This window comes from Myotis davidii, unplaced genomic scaffold (genome assembly GCF_000327345.1).
Source record: "Myotis davidii unplaced genomic scaffold, ASM32734v1 scaffold83, whole genome shotgun sequence".
NCBI classification, from domain to species: Eukaryota; Metazoa; Chordata; class Mammalia; order Chiroptera; family Vespertilionidae; genus Myotis; species Myotis davidii.
The window spans coordinates 910114-932528 of NW_006294121.1; the positions used below are offsets into that span (position 1 = coordinate 910114).

The 22415-nt window shown below is 43.1% G+C and overlaps 1 protein-coding gene across 1 annotated transcript in view; it reads right to left on the reverse strand.

Moving 5' to 3' along the window:
- Nucleotides 1-22415, reverse strand: part of LOC102763815 (histone-arginine methyltransferase CARM1-like) — a 131219-nt gene that overhangs the window by 99639 nt on the left and 9165 nt on the right. The window contains exon 4 of the mRNA XM_006768248.2: nt 511-617. Within this exon, the coding sequence (XP_006768311.1) occupies nt 511-617 (107 nt within the window). The remainder of the gene's footprint in view (nt 1-510; nt 618-22415) is intronic.

Here is a 22415-nt window from a genome sequence, read left to right on the forward strand (position 1 = left end):
AGTCCCATCAGCCCAGAAAGAAAAACAGAACTTGGGTAGAACTCCTGGTTGAGGGTGGTGGTGCAGCCGAAGGCAGTGATGGTGGTAACCCTGATGAAGCAAGCCAGATGGCAAAAGATATTTATTGCTTATGGATTTGTACCCATAAGCAATACATATCTTCATTATACCTGCCATCTTTTGGTAGTTTTCTATTCCCAGGAACTATTCTAAGTGCTTCACATACATCCTACTATCAAATTCAATCATCACAACAATCTGATGAATTGTGTTCCTTGGCTAAGGAAACTGAGGCTCAGAAAATTGCCCAAGTCCTGACAACTTGATAAGTGACAGAGTGGGGATTCCCATCCAGGTGATGCTACTCTTGCTGCTCAGGGGACCATGCTCTCAGAACCACTGCAGTACAGTATCAATAGTCTCCTCGCCACCCACCACCCTGTTCAGATGTATTCACAGGTGTGTGACACGTTGAAACAAGTCAATTCCACTTGGGGCAACTTCCCTGACCTGGAAGTATTGTGTGGCAGACGCCTCTTCTGTCCGCTGGTTAAACACTGAGTATTTCTTTTTCTCGTTCCGGCACCTTTTCAAGGTATTTGAAAATGCGCTGAATTCTGCAAGGAGAAAGAAGCAGATACGTGTCTATGCCTTGGAAATCACAGAACTCACCACTGCACTCTACAAAATTCCGACTGAGAAAATACTGGAAGATGATAATAGCACGTTCATCGCCGAGCACACGCCTGAGGAATGGCGAGGTGGAAATGGGTGCCACTCCGAGGTGTGACACCCTCATTTACACTTGTCAGACACGTCTGCATTCACAAATGTCAAGTGAGAGGGCACAAGGGCACACAGACTGGGCTCGCTGAATTCTCTCGCTCCTGTCCTCCCCCAGCTTCCAGGCTTATTCAGTATGCGCTCTGGGGAAGGTGACTTATTGATACAGAAAAAAATGTATATGTGAATGCAAAATCTATGTGTATGTAAATGAATGTATATGTAAATCTCATTCTGTTACATAGTGACAGGGAATCCTTTTTTTTTTTTTACAGTAGTCTCTAAGCATATAGAGAAAAGGCAAAATAGCAGGGGCTATGTGAATACGAGAGAATGCTTTCTACTATTTGAGGGGAAAATACATAAGTGAAGACTCAAAAATATCTCGGAAATGATATTGCTAACACAGCATGTACAGCTGTCAAACTTGGTGACTTCCGCCTTAAAAATGACTCCGAAATCCTGCCCTGTGGCCCTCACTACCTGTGGCCTCTTCTGTCTCCACCTGGCGTTGTGACCAGATCTTCCCCGTATAGCCCACAGGGTCCCGAGTGCCCAGCACTCTCTCTCATGAGTTCCAGCCCTCACATTCTCTCTGCCCCCTGAGTGGGTACCCATGCCCTCTCTTCTTTCACACGCACATCCTCCACGCTTACAAATCCCCATATCAACATGGTCCTGGCCTGGCTCTTGACTGTAAATCCCCCGTTTCTTCTGTTCAGATTACCTTTTGACATCAAACTCCTATTCATCCTCCAAGACTCAGTTCAACCAGCATTTCCTATTGCTGTGTTCTGGAACACCCACAGGCAGAATGTAGTTGCTGTAAAACAGTGGCCCTCAATACTTCGCTATAGATCAGAATCACCTGGAATAATTTTTTAAATCTGGGTGCTGACCCCTCATCCCACATCTGCTAATTCAATGTTGTGGGGGTAGACACGAGGCATCTCTATTTTGTCGAAAGCCTCGGAGTTCGTTTCCATGAATAGCTAGGGATGAGAACCTTTGCTCTAATTTCACTCTCCCAGCTTACCATTGTATTTCATATTTTACTGAATTGATCAATTTTTTAAGATGCCCATCTCTCTCTCTCTAAATCAAACTCTTTTAGGGCATGCTTCTCTGGCTATAACTTTATCTCCATTTGAAAATTTCTGTCACTTCTTTATTTTTTGCATTTGCACCCTTATAAAGGAGAGAATCAAAATACTGATTTTAAAATAATTATAAAACCAACACAAGAATACAAATATTACATAAGCTACTAATTATTGTTAAAATTTTAGTATGCTCTTTTGGGTTGTAGAAGTGGAGAGAGAGATAGAGAGAGAAAGAAAGGGATATTTAGGGGTTCCAGCCTTATTTACCTTTTCAAAACATGGTACTAACATAGCAGCCACCCAATAAATAGGCCTAAAATGTAAATTTGGGGAAATGTCTAATGAATTTAGTGAAACTATTTTTAATTGGTGAGGCAGCCCTTTGAAGCCCTGGGAATATTCAACGTGGGGGCAGTTGAAAACATCTTTTTGGATGGAGAATAAATACGTAAGCATACCTAGCACAGCCCATTCTACTCTGCCATCTATTCTAAAGAAACTTTGAAAGGGATAAAGGAAGGGATTCTTGGTGTAAATATATATCCAGATAAGATACAATGCATCCTGAACAATCAGTGTTTCACTACCTTATACATGCTCACTGCAATTTATAAACCTCCCTCAGCTAGTGTTCCCATGTGGACGGATTAGGGAAATGCATGCAAATCAAAACTAGAGATATCACCTCACACTTATTAGAATGGCTATAGTAAAAAAAAAAAACAAAAAACCACAAGAGATAACAAGTGTTGGAAAGAATGTGGAGAAAAGGAAACCTTGTGCAATAGCCTTTTGAATATTGGGAATTTAAATTGGAACTGCCACTATGGAAATCAGTATGGTAGCTCCTCAAAAAATTTAAAAAAAAGAATTACCTAATCCCACTTCTGGGTATATATCCAAAGGAAATGAAATCACTATCCCAAAGAGATATCTGCACTCCCATGTTGATTGCAGTATTATTTACAGTAGCCAAGACATGATACAACCCAAGTTCCTGTCAATCTGTCAAATGGATGAGTGGATAAAGAAGATCACACACACACACACACACACACACACACACACACACACACATTTCCCACCGCCCCCCAATGGAATATTATTCAGCCACAAAAAGAAAAACCTACTATTGAGACAGCATGGATGGACATTGAGGGTATTATGCTAAGTGAAATAAACCAGAAAAAGAAAGACAAATACAGTATACTATCACTTATATGTGGATTTTTTAAATGCCAATCTCATATAAATAGAGTAGAAAAGTGGTTGCCAAGAGCTGGGGCATGAGGGAATTAGGGAGACATTGGTAAAGGGGTACAAATGTTCAGCTATAAGATGAATAAGGTATAAGGTTTTAATACATAACATGGCAACTACAATTGATAACACTACATTATGATGGAAGTTTACTAAGAGAGAACTTAAATGTTCTCAGCAAAACATAAAATAATAAAATAAAATAAAATAAAAAAATAAATAAAATAAAAATTCTCAGACATACTGGGGGAAAAAAGGTCCTGGATAATGTTTACCAAGTTCTAGTCTTCTGGCCTTCTCCAATTCCCTGTGAGCTCTCAGAGAATGCCAGCAGGGGTTTGTGTCAACCATCTGTGAGTTCTGAGACCTGGGCATCTCATTTGTTTGGGTTTTCAAAGTCTATAGTAAATTCATTTGTTCCACAAATCGTCTTTTTTTTTTTAAATTGAGTTTATTGGGGTGATATTAGTGAATAAAATTATATGTTTCAAGTGTGCAATTCTATAATACATCATCTGCATATTGTATTTTTGTGTTCACCACCCCAAGTCAAGTCTCCTTCCATCATCATTTACCCACCTTGACCTACTACTCCCCCTTAATTCCTTTCCCTCTAGTAACCACCATATTGTTATCTGTGTCTATGAAGCAAGTTGAAAAGCATCTTTTTGTTGTTGTTGTTGTTAAAAAGCAAGATTTTGACTATAAAGTAACACAGCTAGTCTTTTCTCCCCCCCACAGCTAGTCTTCTCATGTGGCTCACCAATTGTCTCCAAAGGAAAATGTAAAAGAGAAGTCCCAATGAAGTTGTGTATTATGCCAGCATCCATCCAGTATATAAATAGTCTTCCAGAATAAATACTAATTTGGATGTATCAGCTCTACTGTGTTTGCTATTTACCCCCTCCCCCAGTATCATTACATTAAAGACACTATAATCACAACTCTATAATCCCAGCACAGGGACCATATTTGACAAACTTAATATCAGGGTCTCGGGTTTGAGATGCATTTATGGGATTTAGGAAATCCGAGCATTCAGGCCAATTCACGAGTCAGCATCATTTACTCCTGTCAGTGCTGAATTCTGTCACAATGACTGCCAGAATAATGTTTTCTTCACATGAAGTTACCCTTACATTTAATGGTTAAATAAATGTCTGTACATAAAGGAAATGAATGTGTTTCCACGTGATACATAAAGTTTTTTTTAAGGCCCCACACACCTTAAAAAGGAAAAGACATTTAATTGCTGATCTCTCCCCTCCCCTCAGCCTCCAGAAGGACTGACACATAGCCACTAAAGGTGCTATCGGAGTCCATTCGGGCTGCTACACGTAGTACCACAGATGGGGTGACATAAATGACAGAAATTTATTTCTCACAGTTTGGAGGCCGGAAGTCTGAGATCAAGGTCTCAGCATTGTTGGTTCTGGTGAGAACTCTCTTCCAATAGACTGCCGACGTCCGACGGCATCCTCGCATGGTGGAAGGGGCCAGGGAGCTCTCTGGAGTCTCTTTGATCAGGACACTAAGGTACCTCATGATCTGATCTCCTCTCAAAGGCCCCACCTCCAAATGCCATCACACTGGGATGATGTTTCAATGTATGAATTTGGGGGCACACAGCATTCAGGCTATGGCAGTACTTGCTGAGGAATCCAAAGTGAGATGCAGCCCACACAGCACAGCTTCTTCTGTTCCCCAGTTCTCCACACCAGGGGGAGGGGCTTCGGGTAAGAGGAGTGAAGGGCTCTTTAATTTTGCCTCTGGAGAACTTTTGCCAAGGAGTACGATTTTCTGGAGGGAGGAGCCTTTAGATTTCAAGGCACTATTGGTTTGAAAGATGCCATTAGTTTTGTAGAGCTAGGGTGGCTCCCAGGAAGAAAAGCAAGGGTAGCTGTTTGGAACATAAGCGAGTCAAAGTGGATGTTCACATTTGCACGTTGGCCCCTTCAGCTGCTCAGGACAAAAGAGTTGGGAGGACATGGGTCGGAACCACTGCTCTTCAATAAAGAGATCCCTGTGGGGTATTTCCCCGAAGTCTGAGGGCAGAGTCCACAAGGATGGGAACCACCCTCAGTTACTCGTGAAAGTCAAGTCTCTCTGCCACAGATAGATTTTTGAGTAAAATGGAAACTCCTTGCAAAGGACATACTTACCCACATTGTATCTGAAGGAGATGACCTGTGGGACTGCCATTGCCACCGCTCTGGCTGTCAACCATCATGTTTGCCATTTTTTACCGCAAATACCTAGATGCAATCTTCTCTGTCATATAGACACTAACCAAACTCATGGCACTTCCATGCCAAGGCCATGATTATGTCCCTTTGTATTTGCAGGGAGGACTTAGGTTTCTTCTTGACAAGCCATTGCTTTTCAATGTTAGCAGGTAGTTATATTCATGGATCAATAAAGACTACCGAGGCATGCCATTTCCCTTCTGCTCTGTTACTCCAACCATATTGAAGGGATCTGTTTTTGTTTGCTTGCTTCTCTTAAATAGCTGCTATTTATAAGTGATACTGTCTGTGGTGCTTTACGTAAAATGTTTATTTACCTAGATACTAGCATCTTTTTGTGCCAAGGAAGGGTAATACCTGTCTGACTACCTCATCTGTTCTGGCCACATGTCCCAAAATTATACCGAAGAATCCACAACTGACAATATGATCACCATGATGTAGATTTTTTAAAAATAATAATGCCTCAAACTCTAGACATTGCTGCAGAACTGCTTCTGGACTATAATTTACAGAAAGCCCATTTTAATGATCTCTAGTTCATCAGCTCAAGTTTGCCTAATTAAGCTCTTTTTCCTGGGCACCTCGGGAAGCTACCTATTTTCCTGTAGTCAGCATACAAGAAGGAGAACAGTACTGACCACGTGCCCCCATTCAGCTCTCCTTCCCTTGGTTTCACGTCTGGGTGCTTTCCCCTCGTAATGGATATGGCTCAGGACAGACTGCACTGACCCCCCACATCTCCTCTCTGGTCAGAGCTGGAGAAACAGATGGTATCGAGGGCATCATTCCAGCAGGGTGGGTGTGATGCCAGTGGCTGCTGAGGATCTTGTCTCCATCAGCCTCTTATTACTTCTCTGCACAACATATGACATAATGATTACTATTGTATTTGTCTAAATGCTTCTTTTTTCTTTATTAGACAATGAAACTTAGAGTTTATGAGGGTAAAGACTTTCTTACCATTATATCTCAGTGCTTACTATGATACCTGGCGAATAGAAGTGTCCAATAAATATCACCGAATGAATGAGTGGATGAAAACATTCTTTTCTCCCCTTTCCTATCTACCTTTTATTTTATTTTTTAGGTATACCTGTCCACTCTCACTTCCTAACTGGTCCAGTTCTCCCACAGCAATTATCTACTTTTATTATTTTATTTTTTAATCCTCACCTAAGGATATGTTTTTATTGATTTTAGAGAAAAAGGGAGGGAGAGCAGAGGAGAGAGGGAGAGGGAGAGAGAGAGAGAGAGAGAGAGAGAGAGAGAGAGAGAGAGAGATAGAGAGAGAGAGAGAATGGTGAGACAGAAATGCCGAATGGTTGCCTCCTGCATGTGCCCTGACCGGGAATCAAACCCACAAACTTTTTGGCGTACTGGACGATGCTCCAGCCAACTGAGCGACCCAGGCAGGACTCAGCTGCTCTATCTTTTAGAAACATTTAATTAATCAAAAATTTCTTCTAGTTAGGTATCACTGATAGAACCAAATATCATTGGTCTCTGATGCATATTAAGGCAAATTCTATTCACTATCTGAACTCCTAAATCACAATAATGCTAGGCTTCTCTTTCTCTCTCTGTCTTAACAAGGAAGAACATCATGTTTGCATAATAAAGTTTCCATACCTTCTTCATCCCAACTCCCACAGTTAGATAAATGCAAACTGAATTTTAGGAAATTTTCTGTACACATATACAGTGTGTGTGTGTATGTGTGTACACATGCATATTTCCAGAGAAAGGCAAAGCAGTCTCAGGTGGTGGGAGGTAAAACAGGACTGCAAAATGAATACATTTTAACCATAAATACTTGCAGGGGACTCTGCTGTTGAATAGAATTCAACATAAAGGGGACCCTAAGAAGGGCCTCATATAAGCATAGACAGGCTTCATTTAGAAATAAGGTAGATCATCTGAGCACCCAAAATAGATAGAATCAAAACATGTAGTATAGCAATTTTCAACCTTTTTCGTCTCACGGCACACATACACTACTAAAATTCTGCAGCAAACCAAAAAACATATTTCTTACTGATCTGACAACAAAATCAGATATAATTTTGATTCATTCACACCAGATGGCTATTGTTGTGTTGGCTGTTGTCATTTTTTCATTTGTCAATCTAAGGGAAAAGAGGCCAGTGTCCCTGGGTCAGATGGCATGTTTTAAAAATTCTTGTGATCTACTAGTTGAAAATCACTGTATTACTACAAAGCTCTGGGGAAGACCATGGGGAACTATTTTGTGTATTTGTCACATCTCTAAATGTCAAGAATTTTATGCCAAACAAATGGGCCAAGGATCTTGTCAAATTTCAAAGGCAATTTTTATGCATGTCTTAAAAACCAGTTAAACACTTATTGAGATGACTGGCAGTGACCTAAACATTTATGAAAGTAAGGACAGATTGTTCATGTGTTTAAATACTGAGCCAGGTCTCTGATCCCTGTGGGATCTTAGTGCACTGGCCCTGACGCTCCATCCACCAATGGGGCAAGCGCAAGATCCAAGAACTGTGCCATCTCCAATAGGCATCAGCATCAGGGGTCAGCCTTGGCCAGAGGAATGAAGGAGCCAGAGCAGGAACAAGGTTTTAAGGAAAACTACTGTTGGCAAGTGGTGGAAACTGAAATTTAATAGAGATAGGAACTTTATGACTTACAAAATTGAAAAAATCCAGTATTAAAATTTTATTTTTAAGAATGCCTGTGTCTAGGAGTTCAAGAATGATATTGTTAAGATTTCCCTCCCTTCCCTTCCCTTCCTTCTGCCTACTCCCACCTCTAGCCCCTTCCCCCCACTTTCTTACTCTTAATATTTCTATCTCTATATGTCTCTTTCTTGCTCTCTATTTCTCTGTTTAGCTTCATGCTCAGGCAGGCTCCCCCCTCACAGGACAAGATGATTGTCAGCATTTCCAGAACTACATTGCTACCAGATCAGTAAGCTCAGTCCTTCCAAAATGTTCCAACAAAGGCCCCAGATTAAGTCTCATCGAACCAAGTTAAAGACCCATTGCCGAATCAATTGCTATAGCCAGGGATCAATGCCAGTTGAGGAGACTTGAGTCAGCCCTATCTAAATCCAAAGGAAAACTGAGCCTCTGCTATCTGAAGAAAGGTGAGTAGATTAAAGACAGGCCAACCCATAGCTGACCACCCCTGAACGAGAGGTAGAAACATTATAGACGAAGGTGAAACAGGGGAAGTGAGAGTTGGAAAAACTGTGCTTCAGGGGATAGTGAGGCATGGGAAACAGACATTCAAATTCTTGGCTTCTGACATCTGAGCTTGGGCCAGCCTAAATCCAGGTTTTGCTCCGGGCAGCAGGCTGTTACTGTGAAAGACCACTACAAAGCCATTGATCTAACATTTCTGGTTCCATAACATGTTGAATCTCTGGCACTGCCACAATCACCAGCTTTATTTTCCTGCCCACACTCCCTAAGAGTATTTGGCCCTGCTCACAGCTCCTGTTTATACAATTTGACCCTATATTCCATCCAGTAGGTGAGTAAGGATGAGCCTGGTCAAAGGGTAGCACAGCCTGAACCAGGAAACCCAGGCACTATAATGAACAGAGACGGGTGCTTGGGCTCGAAAGGGGAAGGGGTGTGTGTGAATCTACTTCTTATTTTGCCCAATTTATGCCTGCTATCCTGGAGAAATTATTGACTGTGTTCCCTTTCACACTCAAAAGAGACCTGCTTTGGATGACAAATAACTGAGTCATCCTAGCTATAAAGAAATGCAGTCTTGGGGGAGGGAGCATGCTAGGTCAAATACAAGAGGAAGATGCACCCGAGAGAGATAAGAAAGAAAGATGCAGATGGGTACAGCATTATGCTAAGTGAAATAAATAAGTCAGAGAAAGATAAATATCACCTGATCTCACTCATTTGTGGAATATAATGAACAATATAGACCAATGAACAAAAACAGATCCAGAGAAGCATCGATCAGATGCTCAAACCTCAGAGGGGAGGTTGGGGCAGGTGGGGGTAAGGGGGAGAGATCAACCAAAGGACTTTGCATGCATATAAGCATAAGCAATGGACTCACACAACAGGGGGTGAGGGTGAGGACAGGATTAAAAAAAAGATGCAGATGGGGGAGACCATGCAAGGGATACAGGCTTCTCCACAATGGTCTGGGACTCTCTACTCCTCAAATGCCGTGAGACATTTCCTTTCCCTTTTGAACTTGAGCTATTTTGTAGAGATAGCCTTGACTTGAACAGAAATTCCCTCTCATTACAACATTATTTTCCCCACTCTGACTCATCGCCAGTTTTCTGAGAGGTTTGTGTTTGGTTTTGATTTGGTTTGATTTTTGATTTTACTAACAACTTTTTTTAAAATTTTGTTTTATTGCTTAAAACTCGTTCAATGCTGCTCTGTCTCTGTGTCTGTTTTTGTTCATCAGTTTATAATGGTCTTTATTATCCATATGTGAGTGAAAACGTGGTATTTTTCTTTCATTGACTGGCTTATTTCACTTAGCATAATGCTCAACTTTTATGTGGTACTTGCTTCAAGTGGTTATTTACTTATTGATTCAGTTGATCTACACAATACTTTACTCTAGAGGTGAATCAGCCAATTTGCAATTGGGCTCATTTCTATAATTGTGTTTTAAAACTATTAGAGTGAAGACCCTCCAATGCTGACATCACTTAGGATCAAGGCTGAATCCCACAAAGCCACGTGGCCCTTGAAGGTCACCAGTCTTGTAGAAAGACAAATGGTATCTCAGTTCATGAAGTGAAGCCAGAATGCACCTTCTGGAGCATTTAACATATATTCACAGAGGGACTAATTTGTTTATGTGGCAGCATAAGCCACTATTCAATTAGTGCTCGTGGCTTCCCAAGGCCTCTGCATGCCTCCCAGCAAGCAAAGCAGTACAGGTGAACACCAAACAGGTGGCACGTTTCCAATCTGATTAGATTTACAGAGTTTTTAAAATGTCATTTAACAGCTTAAATCAGCCAAATGTTTCTATGGCTGTCTATGCCCTACTCCCTACATTTCCAAAACACACCCTAACTTTGGGTAAGCATTAATACAACCTAACATTATTTTTAAAAAACTGAACTAACAACCTGTACTGTCAGTACATAATGTCTGGACACTTCATTTTGCCAAGTGAAAATTTAGCATAATAGATATAGAAATCTGTCTGGGCTTTCCTCTTTATACTAGTATATGACGTGAAAACGAGTAAAACAAAAATACTAATAAACTCAGTGGAGAAATTCTGTACCTGTTGCAAGGCAAAGAAAGACTGTACTTTGTACCTGGCAGACTTGAGATTTCAAGTCATATAAAAAGATCAGTTCAGATGACAAGTAGCATCTTTTGGTTTGCAATACACTTTTAAGAACTAGCTCCCTTCCCACTCAAACACGGATTTAACAGCAATAACTACATAGTGTGCTGCCTTACAAGAAATTGATCTTGTCTTAATTTTTAAGAAATCAAAATGCACCTACTGTAGTTTGCTCAATAATGTGAATCTATAATTGTCTAAGTGCATGGATGTACAGGTGTCTCCTTAGCTCAACCTCTTTGTTCTCCTCTCGTTTTCCCTTTCGCATTTATATAGCTGGTCCACTAGGCTCACAATGACTGAGCAGAGACTAAATCCACAGGCATTTAAAAATTTGGCCAACATGTGACTTAAAAATCAGAAACAACTCACAGGAAATGCGAATTTCTGGTGAAAATTGCGCAGCGTTTTAGCCCTGGGTCTGAATTTCTCTGTGGTGATCAACAGCACCAGAGAGTGGCTCCTGCCACCTTTTGAATGAATACAAGCCCTGCTGTGCCATCAAGCTGCCACCATTCTCTTTTATTTGCAGCCCACATCACACATTTTCATGACCTGCCTGGACACTGTAGGCGTTTGAGTCTGTGCCCCCATATCCTCCACGATCCATTACAAAACTTAGTGGAGAGCAAGTCTGCAACTTAAAGTATCAATTACTTCCCTTTGATTTCTAAGCACCATGTAATCATAAACGCTAAGGAAAATGACAAACACACTTTATCATGCTATTTTTAAATCAACTGTTTCATGCTAAGCTGCCGGGAGAAGTTGTTGGGTTTCATGGCAATGTGTTTATCTACCTATTTTGTGCCAACATTCATTAGGGCAAGTTGAAAATCTAGAGCTTGTTAGATAAATCCTGTGAATTAGTCACTGTTATTCCCAAACAACCTATTTTCATATGGATATGGTAACTGCTGACCAACTTACAGTGTGATTTCAGCTGTGAAGGTGAGTTTTTATTAGACCACCCATCTCCCTATCCCTGCCCTGTAATTATGGATGATCTAGGCCCAGGACTCAGAAGTGTGATATCTTCAGCTGAAGACCAATTCCCCTCAGAACGCATGCCCACAACACTGCACTGCATTACCATCAGCCCCTAACACACTGATCCAGCCATTTACTTCTATAACAAGCAAACAATGCATTCAGCAATAGTTGAATGAATGCTTCCCGGTTGACATCCATTTGCACTATCCTCATATGAAATGGTGGATAACATGACCCTAAAGTCAACAGAAGTAAAACCAGGGCTTTTGGTTATCATTCAATGTTTCCATAACTACAACCAGCAGTCCTTTTTATATGTGTGCCTTACCGGAAGCTTTAACTGCACCCGGTGCTAAAAGGAGTGTTGGGTTCAGAGCCCTGAGACTCTGGTATGAAGGATGGTCCAAATCTTAATAGGAACCCGCTTGAAATTTTTTCTTCAGATCTAAATGCCAAGAGAAGCTCTGCCTTACATATTCTGCTTACTGGCCACTGTCCCCTCACGGACACTGGGAAATTTATTCATCAATAGTGTTTCCACTTCTGTGTGGCTGCCAGGGTTCCCAGAGCCAAAACCATGGCTTGGGAGTAATATTTGTGCTTTAATTTCCTCTTGGCCCCAGTCTTCTGTGCTTTCCATATTTTCCCTGAACTCGTATAAGTGTGTGTGGAAACTCAAATTGTCAGTGGGAAATGTTGGCAGACGCATGCATGGATGCATGATAAATAAAGAGATTGATTTATTAATTCCATCATGCCTATAGGAAGACTTGACAAACACTGGCTAAATCATTCTGCAATTTTCTGCCTCACTTTCTACACAATAACCCGCCCTGCTCTGAACAGCAAATACCAGAACTTTGGAAGCAACAGTATTGGTCCCATATGCTGAAAGCAGATGGGAGCTGCAATGTCTTCACAGTAGCAGCTGCCCAGGAAGCAAAGTGAAGAGGAGGAGGCTCGGGGACGGAGCACGAGGGGAGAGAAACACAAAAGAGCAGTCGGGAGCAGAGAAGAGAGATGCCTCCTGCTACCAGTCTCAGCCGTGGCTAACAAGCAAGCGCACGTGTAGGGGCTGCTCCCTTTGACAATGTTTTCGCGTGTATGGCATCACGGCATTCAATCCCCACTGCCAAGGGGTATGATGGTCTCCACTGTACAGATGAAGAAGAGATACAGATGGTTGCCTCTGAGTCACATTAGCAAGGCCAACATTCATTCCAATGCAGTATCTGCATTCCAGAAGGTGGGAGATTCTAAAACATAGGGAATCCTTGAGTGGCATGTTCTACATTGGAAGATGCTGTCTATGTAGTAATTGAGGGTGGCTGGGAAGGAAAGGAGCAAAGATAAAATTATCATGGAACATAATGTAACATAAGTAACAGAGAAATGACTTCACTACCACCAGAAGGATTGGCTAGACAGGGAAATGCTTTTGATTCCAAATGTTACAAAAATCATGACAGCAACGGGTTCTCTGGGTGTAACTCCAGAATTTCCTTCTTTGGAGATGTTTCTTTGAATATTAGTTATCTATTATTCTAGGTTGTTATTGTTATCGTTGTTGTTGTTGTTGTTGTGTGTGTGTTTGCATATACACACATGAGTACATACACACACAACAGGGGTGGGCAAAAGTAGGTTTACAGTTGTGAGTACATGGAACACAAGAGTCAATAAAGCTTTTGTAATGCTTATAACCTGCATGTCCTTTTCTATATGGATAACTGTACACCTACTTTGGCTTACTCCTGCATATAAAATATAGTAAGTGCTCAGTGTTAGCTCAGGTTGGACATTACTTTGCTAAACGAAAATGAGTAGACATAGGTGCGAATTTTATCCAAGTGGCCCCTAGGGCTCCTCTCCACTGGGGATCTGTTTCCTTCGCAGTGACGAGGGGTAGGATGGCCCTTTCTGAGTTTTCTCTCTGAAGGCCTAACACTGGAATTCAAACCGGCACTGTGGAAGGAAGGCAAGAAAGCCAGCTTTTCTTGGAAGGCTGCATGCCTCTGAACAGCCTGCGCTGAGGGGGCCTGAGTGCTGGCGGTGAGTCAGTTCCTTATTAAAAAGCATTTATTGATCACCTGTGGTGTGCTGAGCGCAGACCGGGGCTGTGGCGGGGGTTGCAGACAAAATTAGAAATAATGTGACTACACACACACACACACACACACACATGGGGGTTGCAGACAAAATTAGAAATATGTGACTACACACACACACATACACACACACACACACACACACACACACCCTACAAAGCATTTCATTGTTACATATAAAATGATGTAGGATAATTTGCATTCAAATCCACTCCACCAGGGGAGCCTGTGCTTACGGCAGGTGAAAGGTGCGCTGGAGGTAGGAGGAATGTGGACAGGCAGAGAGGAAGGTGGAGGGGAAGGGCCTGAAGAGAAGCTCCCAGCAGGGAGATTTCTGAGTCTCTGTGCAGGCTTGGAAGTGGCCTGGTTTTTCAGTGTGAAGGGGCAGAGATAAGGAGTTACAGAGAAAATATTAAAGCTTAACTGAAAGGCCATTGCTTGGTGATGGAACGTTAAATGTGAAGTTGGATTTATCATCTCGTGCAACAGGTAGTCTGTGCGGGTTTTTGAGGCGGGTCTGATGACAATTTTAGCCATTTTCTTTGCTGTGGTCCTGCCATGGATATCATAGGTGGCTTTTTAGTGCAGCTAAAACCAAAATGTGTTCGGCAGCCACCTGTATGAGGGAAGGGAGTCTGTCTCCCACCTGTTCTGCACTATCCAGGACAGGGACTGGAAACATTGTAGGAGCCAGTCTACTACCATGAATAACTTAAAAATCTCCTGTTTAGTAATTACGTGTTAATATATGTAAAGTGCTGAGAAGAGTGCCTAGCACTAAAGAAGCTCCACAAAAGTACTGCTATTCCCTCTTCATCCTCCTCATCCTCCTTCATACCGTCCCCACCTCCCCTGGAAAAAGGCAGCATCAGACAGAGTACACATCACAGCTCAGTGAGTCCTGTCCACTGGGCCAGGGGAGCTGAGTACTGCCATGCAGGTGTGCCCTGCACAGAACACTCACATAGACTACGAAGACAGCGGCGCTGTCTGGAATTGTCTTGCACAGCGGCCCCGCACAGGCAAGCTTTCCATGTCACACCCAACTTGCAAGTTCCTTTCACACTTCAAAATTCTAGCGTAACCTCAAAAGCCCTTCCTGCTGTCAGAGCAGAAGGCACATCAAAGAGCGGACAAAGCAGAAAGAAACTGTAACAGTGCCGCAGAGGGAAGTAATTCCCAGGCAGCCGGCCGCTGCAGCAGGTGTTTCAAGTGCATTGGAGGAAAAGGGTCCCCCTCCAGGGTGTGCAGAAAGGAGGACTGGGAAGATCGCCACGTTAAAAGCCTCAGCTTGAGGAAGTGCAGTCAGGGACACAGAGAAAGCTCTGCAATTGGTACAGAAGACCCGACTCAAGAGTGTGAGAGATCAGCTTGGTGTGGAACAGCACCGGCTCCAGCACCATGGGACACACACGGTGCACGGGGATGCAGATCCAGAAAGACTTCCGGGAACAAACGGAAAAGGAACATGACTGACTGTTGCTAAGGAATTTACCATTTATTTCTGGAGATGAGATCAGCTGAATATCACTATGCATTATCATAGTCTCAGAAGTGTGTCTGATTTCTACATTATATAAAAGAAAACAGTCGAGAATAATTGGGTGCCATTAAAACCATATGGAGGTTCCAGTTATTCACACTGAGTTGCCTTGTGACCTTCTGCCTTTAAGCGCCAAGTTAAAGAAATTCCACAACTAAGGAATATAGCCTAGATGGTCCCCGGCTCAGTTAAGATGCTAGTTGGTGGCCAGATTAGGCAGAACAAGTAATCTTACAAGGAAGTAAGGGTAAGATTGGTTTTTAAGTGGGAGTTAAAATAATGCAAACACACAAAAAAGCATCCGTTACCATATACCTTAACTCGCTTGCAAACGACTTATTGACAACTGGGGCACATTGTATTAGAATGACTTCCATTTAATAGAAATTCACCAGCGACAAGGTGATGTTGGCCATAGCTCAACTGGGTTACATTACAGCGATGGAAAGCGGGAGACCTCCTCTGTGGCTGCTGAGGAACGTGAGCATAAGTGCTGCAAGGCTGCCGGGGAAGCTAGACTTCCAAGGCCCCAGAGCCGCGGGGGGCGGCAGGGGCTCACAGAGGTGCCCGGATTGGCCTCGGGTGGTGGTCCCAGGCGGGCTGTTCTTCCTTTGAGCAAACACTCTGAGCATTTAAAACCCCAGAAGCTGCACTGCAAACATCAAGATGACAGCCTGTCCCTGCTGTGCCTCCCATAGAGCTATGACCACTGTGCCCTGTGTGTGACAGTGGCTGGGGCACAGAGCCAGCTCCCTGCTAGACTCCATGCCCTGGAGAGGGCAACTGTGTCTGGTTCATTTGTGGATCTCCCAGCACTGGGCCCATCGTGGACATGCAAGAGTGTGCTGGGCTACCTACATTACATCAATTATCTCATTTAGTCAACCAGCAGCCCTCTGCAGTGTGTGCTGGAATGATCTCCATTTCACAATGAGGAAACTGAACCTTAGAAAGAGGAAATAGCTGTTGTTAAGTTACACACCTGACTGGTGATGGCATCGGGATTTATACCAAAAAAACACTCCACCTCATGTGTTTAACTACCGTATAGACCTGCCTCTAGATCAGAGGTTGGCAAACCAGACCCCATGGGCCAAATCCAGCCTTTGACCTGATTTTGTACAGCTTACAAGCTAAGAATAGTTTTTATATTCTCACATAGTTTTTAAAACATCAAAGCAAGGATAATATTTTACAACAAAAGAAAAATTATATGAAATTCAAATGTCAGTGTCCAAAAATTAAGTTTTATTGGAGTGCAGCCACACTCATTCTTTTATATACTAGTACTGTCCCAGCTGCTTGCATGCCATAATGGCAGAGTTGAGTAGTTATGACAAGCCCGTATATGGCTCATGAAGCCCAACAAAACATTTACTAGCTGGCCCTTTACGGGAAAAGTTTATTCAACCATCTCTAGATACGCAGCTAAGAAGCAGACACACTTCTCTGCCCAGCTGTGCAGGCAAACTGGCACACAAAGTCAGAGAAAGTGTGGAGTGATGAGTATGAGGTTGGCTTGAAAGCACCTCCGCCGGAAGGCCCTGGCTACCCCCTGGCCACACCTGGAACCAGTGAGGCCCGTACAAGGCACGTGGCTCAGGTCCATCTGCTGGAGGAGGCGGTACTGCTGGGGGTAGTTCTGAAGGTCAGTGAGGATGCTCAATAAACCATTGACTGATCTGGCCCCCTTGCAAATAATAAGGATCTTGCGGATGACTGAGCTCTGCGGATGATATGAAAATCCCATTTAGCCTTGAGTCAGCAACCTCCTCTCCTGCTGAGCTCTCTGTAGAGATGCCAACAAGTTGCAGAACTGACAGATTTGAGCATCACCACCCTGTGCTGGGGATGCTAATTGAGCAGTGACATAGCCAGGAGGCACACAGCAGGAAGGGAGGGGGCAAGCCAGATGCCTGTACAATACTGTCCGTGCAGCTGGGAAGGGCCTGGTTGCACAGTCAGGAAAACCCAGTGGAAGCAGCCAGAGGGAGCCCTAGCGGCAAGGAAGAGGAAAGGAGATGGTCACTGCTTGCCCCTATGTTTTATGGGTCTCCTGCCAGATGATTGAGGCAAAGGACACCAACGACCAGGTAGAGGCTGGAACAAAGTTCTCACTAGAAATTCCATACAGGTTGCCACTAACTGTAACCTGTATGACAGCTGCCCTGAAAATGTGCGGCAACGGAGGGGGAGGTAGCAGAAACCACGTCCTTGAAAAACAAACTGATACAATAAATAAAGCACAGGCCTTGGGGCCAGCATCCCTAGGCCTGAGTTTCGTCTCTGACACTAGTCCCTGCGTGTTCACTTATTTTTGCAGATCCTTGGTAAACTCCTTTGCAAAATGAGCTTAAAGAGTTAATTTATGGGTTAGATGACTCAAAATTACAGTTGTTTGACTATAATAAAAGAAAACAAATGATGGTGACTTAAGTGAGAGTAATTATTTTTTCTCACATAAAACAAGTCCTGAATTAGGCAGATCAGGGCTGGTGTAGCAGTTCCACAGTCAGATGGATAAAGGAACCATGTATCCTTCTCCTCTGATGTGCTTAGAGGGTACCTCATAGTCACAAAGTGACTGCAGAAGCTCCAGCAATCATGTCTACACTCCAGGCAGCAGGAAGCTGAAAGGGGCAATGGATGAATGGCATACTTCTTATTGAATCCGCTGTTGTTAAGATGATTTCCAAGAAATTCTATCCAACAACTTCAGCTGTCATCTTTCTTTGCAAAACTGGCTGGGAGGTGTACATTTTAACTACACCTTTTGCTACCCCTAATAATATAGGACTTTTTATAATATGGGAGAAGGAGAGCCTAGAATGAGGAGGCCATTAGTAGTCTTGGACACAAATGCTTGAGGGCCAATGCTGTTGTTTCCAAATCATCTAATGTACTTAAAAGGATGCTGTAAAGCTACAGAGGGTCATGCAAATACTAGCCACACTCTTTGGCTCCCATCCAAGGCCCCTCATGATTGGGCCTCCTTGTGCCTGAAGCCACATCTCCGCCCACTCCCCACCGGCTTGCACTTTGTGTTCACCACAGAGAACTGCTGGCAGTCCCCTGGATGGCCTGCCTCTGTGCCTCAGATCTAGTCTTTTTCACTCTTCTTTGCCCAACCAGGTATCTTCTTCTGGAAGCCTCCCACGGACTCCATGTTGAGCTAAGTGTCCCTTGGCTGTGCTCCCACAGTGTCCGATGGACATTTCATCCCACCCTTCTCCGTATTACCTTGAGATCATCAGTCCAAGCCTTTATCTTGCCCTAGAGACCTGCTCTGTGCAATCCCAGTAGCCACTAGCCACATATGGCAATGGAGTCCTTGACATGTGGCTAGTCCATATTTAGATGTCATAGTCCAAAAAAACAAATGTAACATAGCTCATTAATACTTCCTATACTTATTTCATCTTTAAATTATAACATTTTGGATTTACTGAGTTAAACTCTATTATTAAAACGAATTTAATCTGTTTATTTGGGCTTTAAAAATGTGTTTACTAGTCAACTTAAAATTCCATATGTGGAATGAGTTCTGCAGATGGGTATTGGTGATGGTTGCAAAATAATATGAATGTACTTAATACCACCAAACTGTACACTGAAGAACTGGTGAAGATGGTGAATTTCGTGTTTTATGTATTTTTAACTAAAACATGTATACATAGATATATATTGTTAAGTGACCATGTGCGGCTTGTTTTGTGGCTCACAGTGTATTTCTCTCGATGGGCGCTGCTCTAGAGTATAAGCTCCTGGAGGGAAGCAACTGGGGCTCGCTGATTTTCGTGTCTCGAGCCTGTGCAGTGCCTGCTTGCTAAGCATTGGTCGGACAAAGTCATACCCAGGATAAACTCCCTGATCACAGTATGGCAGAGGCAGGAGAGAGGGAAAGCTGATCGTAGTAAAGGATGAGGGCCCGGCAGAACCACAATGTACCCAGTCTGGGGCCTTGAGAAAGTCTTGGGTGAAACAAGGTGGCGCCTGCTGTGTAAGTGGCTGGTGCACAGCCCCACGGAACCTGGTTCAAATCCTCGGACTGCGATTCAACAGTGACTTCCTGGACAAGGGACGTTCACCCTGAGCCTCAGTTTCTTCATCTGTAACCCAAAGATGATGACAGCACCAGCCTCATCATGTTGCAAGGAAAAATAAAGGAGATTCTGTTGGCACGGTCCCCGAAGCATAATGTATGATCAATAAATGTTAGCTTTATTTTTATTAACTTTTATGGGCCTGTTGTGAAGGAAAAGCAATTTTTAAGAAGTTGCCCGAAGACAATCCGCACTAAGTCATTTCCCTGCTGAATATTAGAACAATTTTTAATCTGAGATGACAAAAATAATTTGAGCTGGCAGATGGCACAGTGTTGTCACCCACTTTGTTGCTTGGAATTGAACGAATTATGCATAAGTACCACCACCCTCCTTTCCTTGTTTGGAAGAGCACTTCACTGTCAGGTCCGCTGGGTGTTCTGGGTGCTGAAGTGGCCCTGGACGCTGGCGTGATGGCCCAGCAATGCAGGCAGGCAGACGGGCCACACCGTCTGAATCAGAGGGGACAGCAGGTTATGCTTCCTAACGTACACTCACCATGTCTCAGTAGCTTGGAACAACATTTGCTTCTCATTTATGTCCACTGTGGCTCAGCGCAGGGCTGTGCTTCGTGTTAGTCTCACCACAGGACCCCAGCTAGAAGGTGCCCAGGACTGTGGCCGCAAGAAACATGGTGAGTCCCAGGCTTGTGAAACCTTCAGGCTGGAATGACATCATTCTCACTCACACTCATTGCCCAAAGCAAGTCATATGTCCATGCCTAACGTCAATGGAGTAGGGAAGTGGAATCCTATCATGTGACTAGAAGGGAAAGCAGAACGAATATCCATGAACAGCCATGAAGACAGCCACTGCCAGAGTAGATGGTCTCACAAAGGCAGAGATATGATGCCACCCTGCGTCCCAAGATCAAATTTTGGGATGCTAATGAAATCCCCCTCAATTTCACAACCACAGAAAGCAGTGAAATGCAAACTGAAATGATGCACTGCTTTTTTAGAACAACTGAATTAGTAAAACCTACAATATCCAATTTTGTTAAGGTTTCAATGAAATGATATACTGATAGAGTAATCAGAAATCTGAATGTGTATTTTTTTAAAATATGTTTTTATTTTAAAGAGATAAACAAATCGATGTGAGAGAGAAACATCAATCGGTTGCCTCCTGCGTTCCCCCTACTGCAGCAACCCAGGCATGTGCCCTGACTGGGAACCAAACCAGCGACCTACCGGTACATGGGACAATGCTCAACCAACTGAGCCACACTGGCCTGGGCAGAACATGTAGTTTTTAAAATGATATTAGTTTCAGGCATATGGCATAATCAACCCTTATACACCTTATAAAGTGATCACCATGATAAGTTTAGCACCCATCTGGCACCATACATAGTTATTACATTTAAAAGATGGTCTCTCCACGAGAAGAGGGATTTTTAATAGTGCAAGCTCATAGTAGGTGCTCAAAAACATTTATTATATAAACAAACTTTAAAAAATGAAGAAAAGATAAACAGCAATAAATGAATGTTGAATTCAGAACATAACAATGAAGGGACCATCTCTCTTAAGAACCCTGGCTAGGGTATGTTCATCAGTAACGAGAGAAACCCTGGCTAGGGTATGTTCATCAGACTGTCCTAGAAGAACAGTCTCCTAGGACCAGTGCTGTGTAGGCAAGAAGGTTCCAGCAGCCACAGAAACTCTCAATTCTTCCTTGATGTCACCACCATATAAGAGTCTCCTCTGCTTTTATTTCCATCTCCCCCTCAACCACCCCTCCTTGAGTTTCAGCCTTCCTACCCCCAAGACTGGCTCAGGGCAGGGTCTGAGTTGGAACACCCGCCTATTAGAAAGAATAGTTGTTTTCCTTCAACCACGGGGAATACAAGATAACGGTGATCGTGCCCTCACTGGGATCCGCCCTGTTGTCTTAGTGATGTCTCTACACTCAGATAATTTAATGAAATTCCCAGCAAAGTCTGAATCCAGGTTTTCCTATGGAACACACACCTTACTTCCCTTAAACACGCAAGATTGACATGCATGGTTGTGCTGGATGTGCAATGCACAGCCGTGGGGCTACATTATCTACCAAAAGCATCACAGACTTATTTACTACAACTCTTTAGCTAATGGCAGTGAATTATCTTGTTTTCTAACAGAATTGGTATTTCATGATAACGTCCTGGCAGATGAGAGAAAACTGTCTAAAGCAGTGGTTCTCAACCTTCTTAATGCCGTGACCCTTTAATACAGTTCCTCATATTGTGGTGACCCCCAATTTCACTGTTACAAATTGAACATAATTAAAGCATAGTGATTAATCTCAAAAACAATATGTAATTATATATGTGTTTTCCAATGGTCTTAGGTGACACCTGTGAAAGGGTCGTTCGACCCCCAAAGGGATCGTGACCCACAAGTTGAGAACCGCTGCAATAAATGGTCATATCAAGCCACTAAGTTTTGAAGTGGTTTGTTATAACAAGAACTAACTTATATACGAAGGTTTAATTACAAGAGACAATGCCTAACTTAAAGGAACAAAGCCAAAGACATAAACTTGCAGGCATCAGAGAATTAGAAGGAAAGGTATTCTGGCAATGTCTGGAGACATTTGGTCACAACTGGGAAGGGTGAGCTGTTGGCATCTAGTGAGTGGAGGCCAGAGGGACTGCCAGGCATCCTGCAATGAAGGACAGCCCCACCACAAAGAATGATCCTGCCTAAAATGTCACTGGTGTCACTGGTGAAGAACTCATGTGAGAATTTAAAAGACAGAAAGCCCGGCCTGTGGTGCTCAGTGACTGAGTGTCAACCCATGAACCAAAAGCTCACTAGTTTGATCCCCAGTCAGAGCACATGCTCAGGCTGTGAGCTCAATCCCCAGGAGGGGGCATGTAGGAGGCAGCCGATCAATGATTCTCTCTCATCACTGATGTTTCTCTCTCTCTCCCTCTCCCTTCCTCTCTG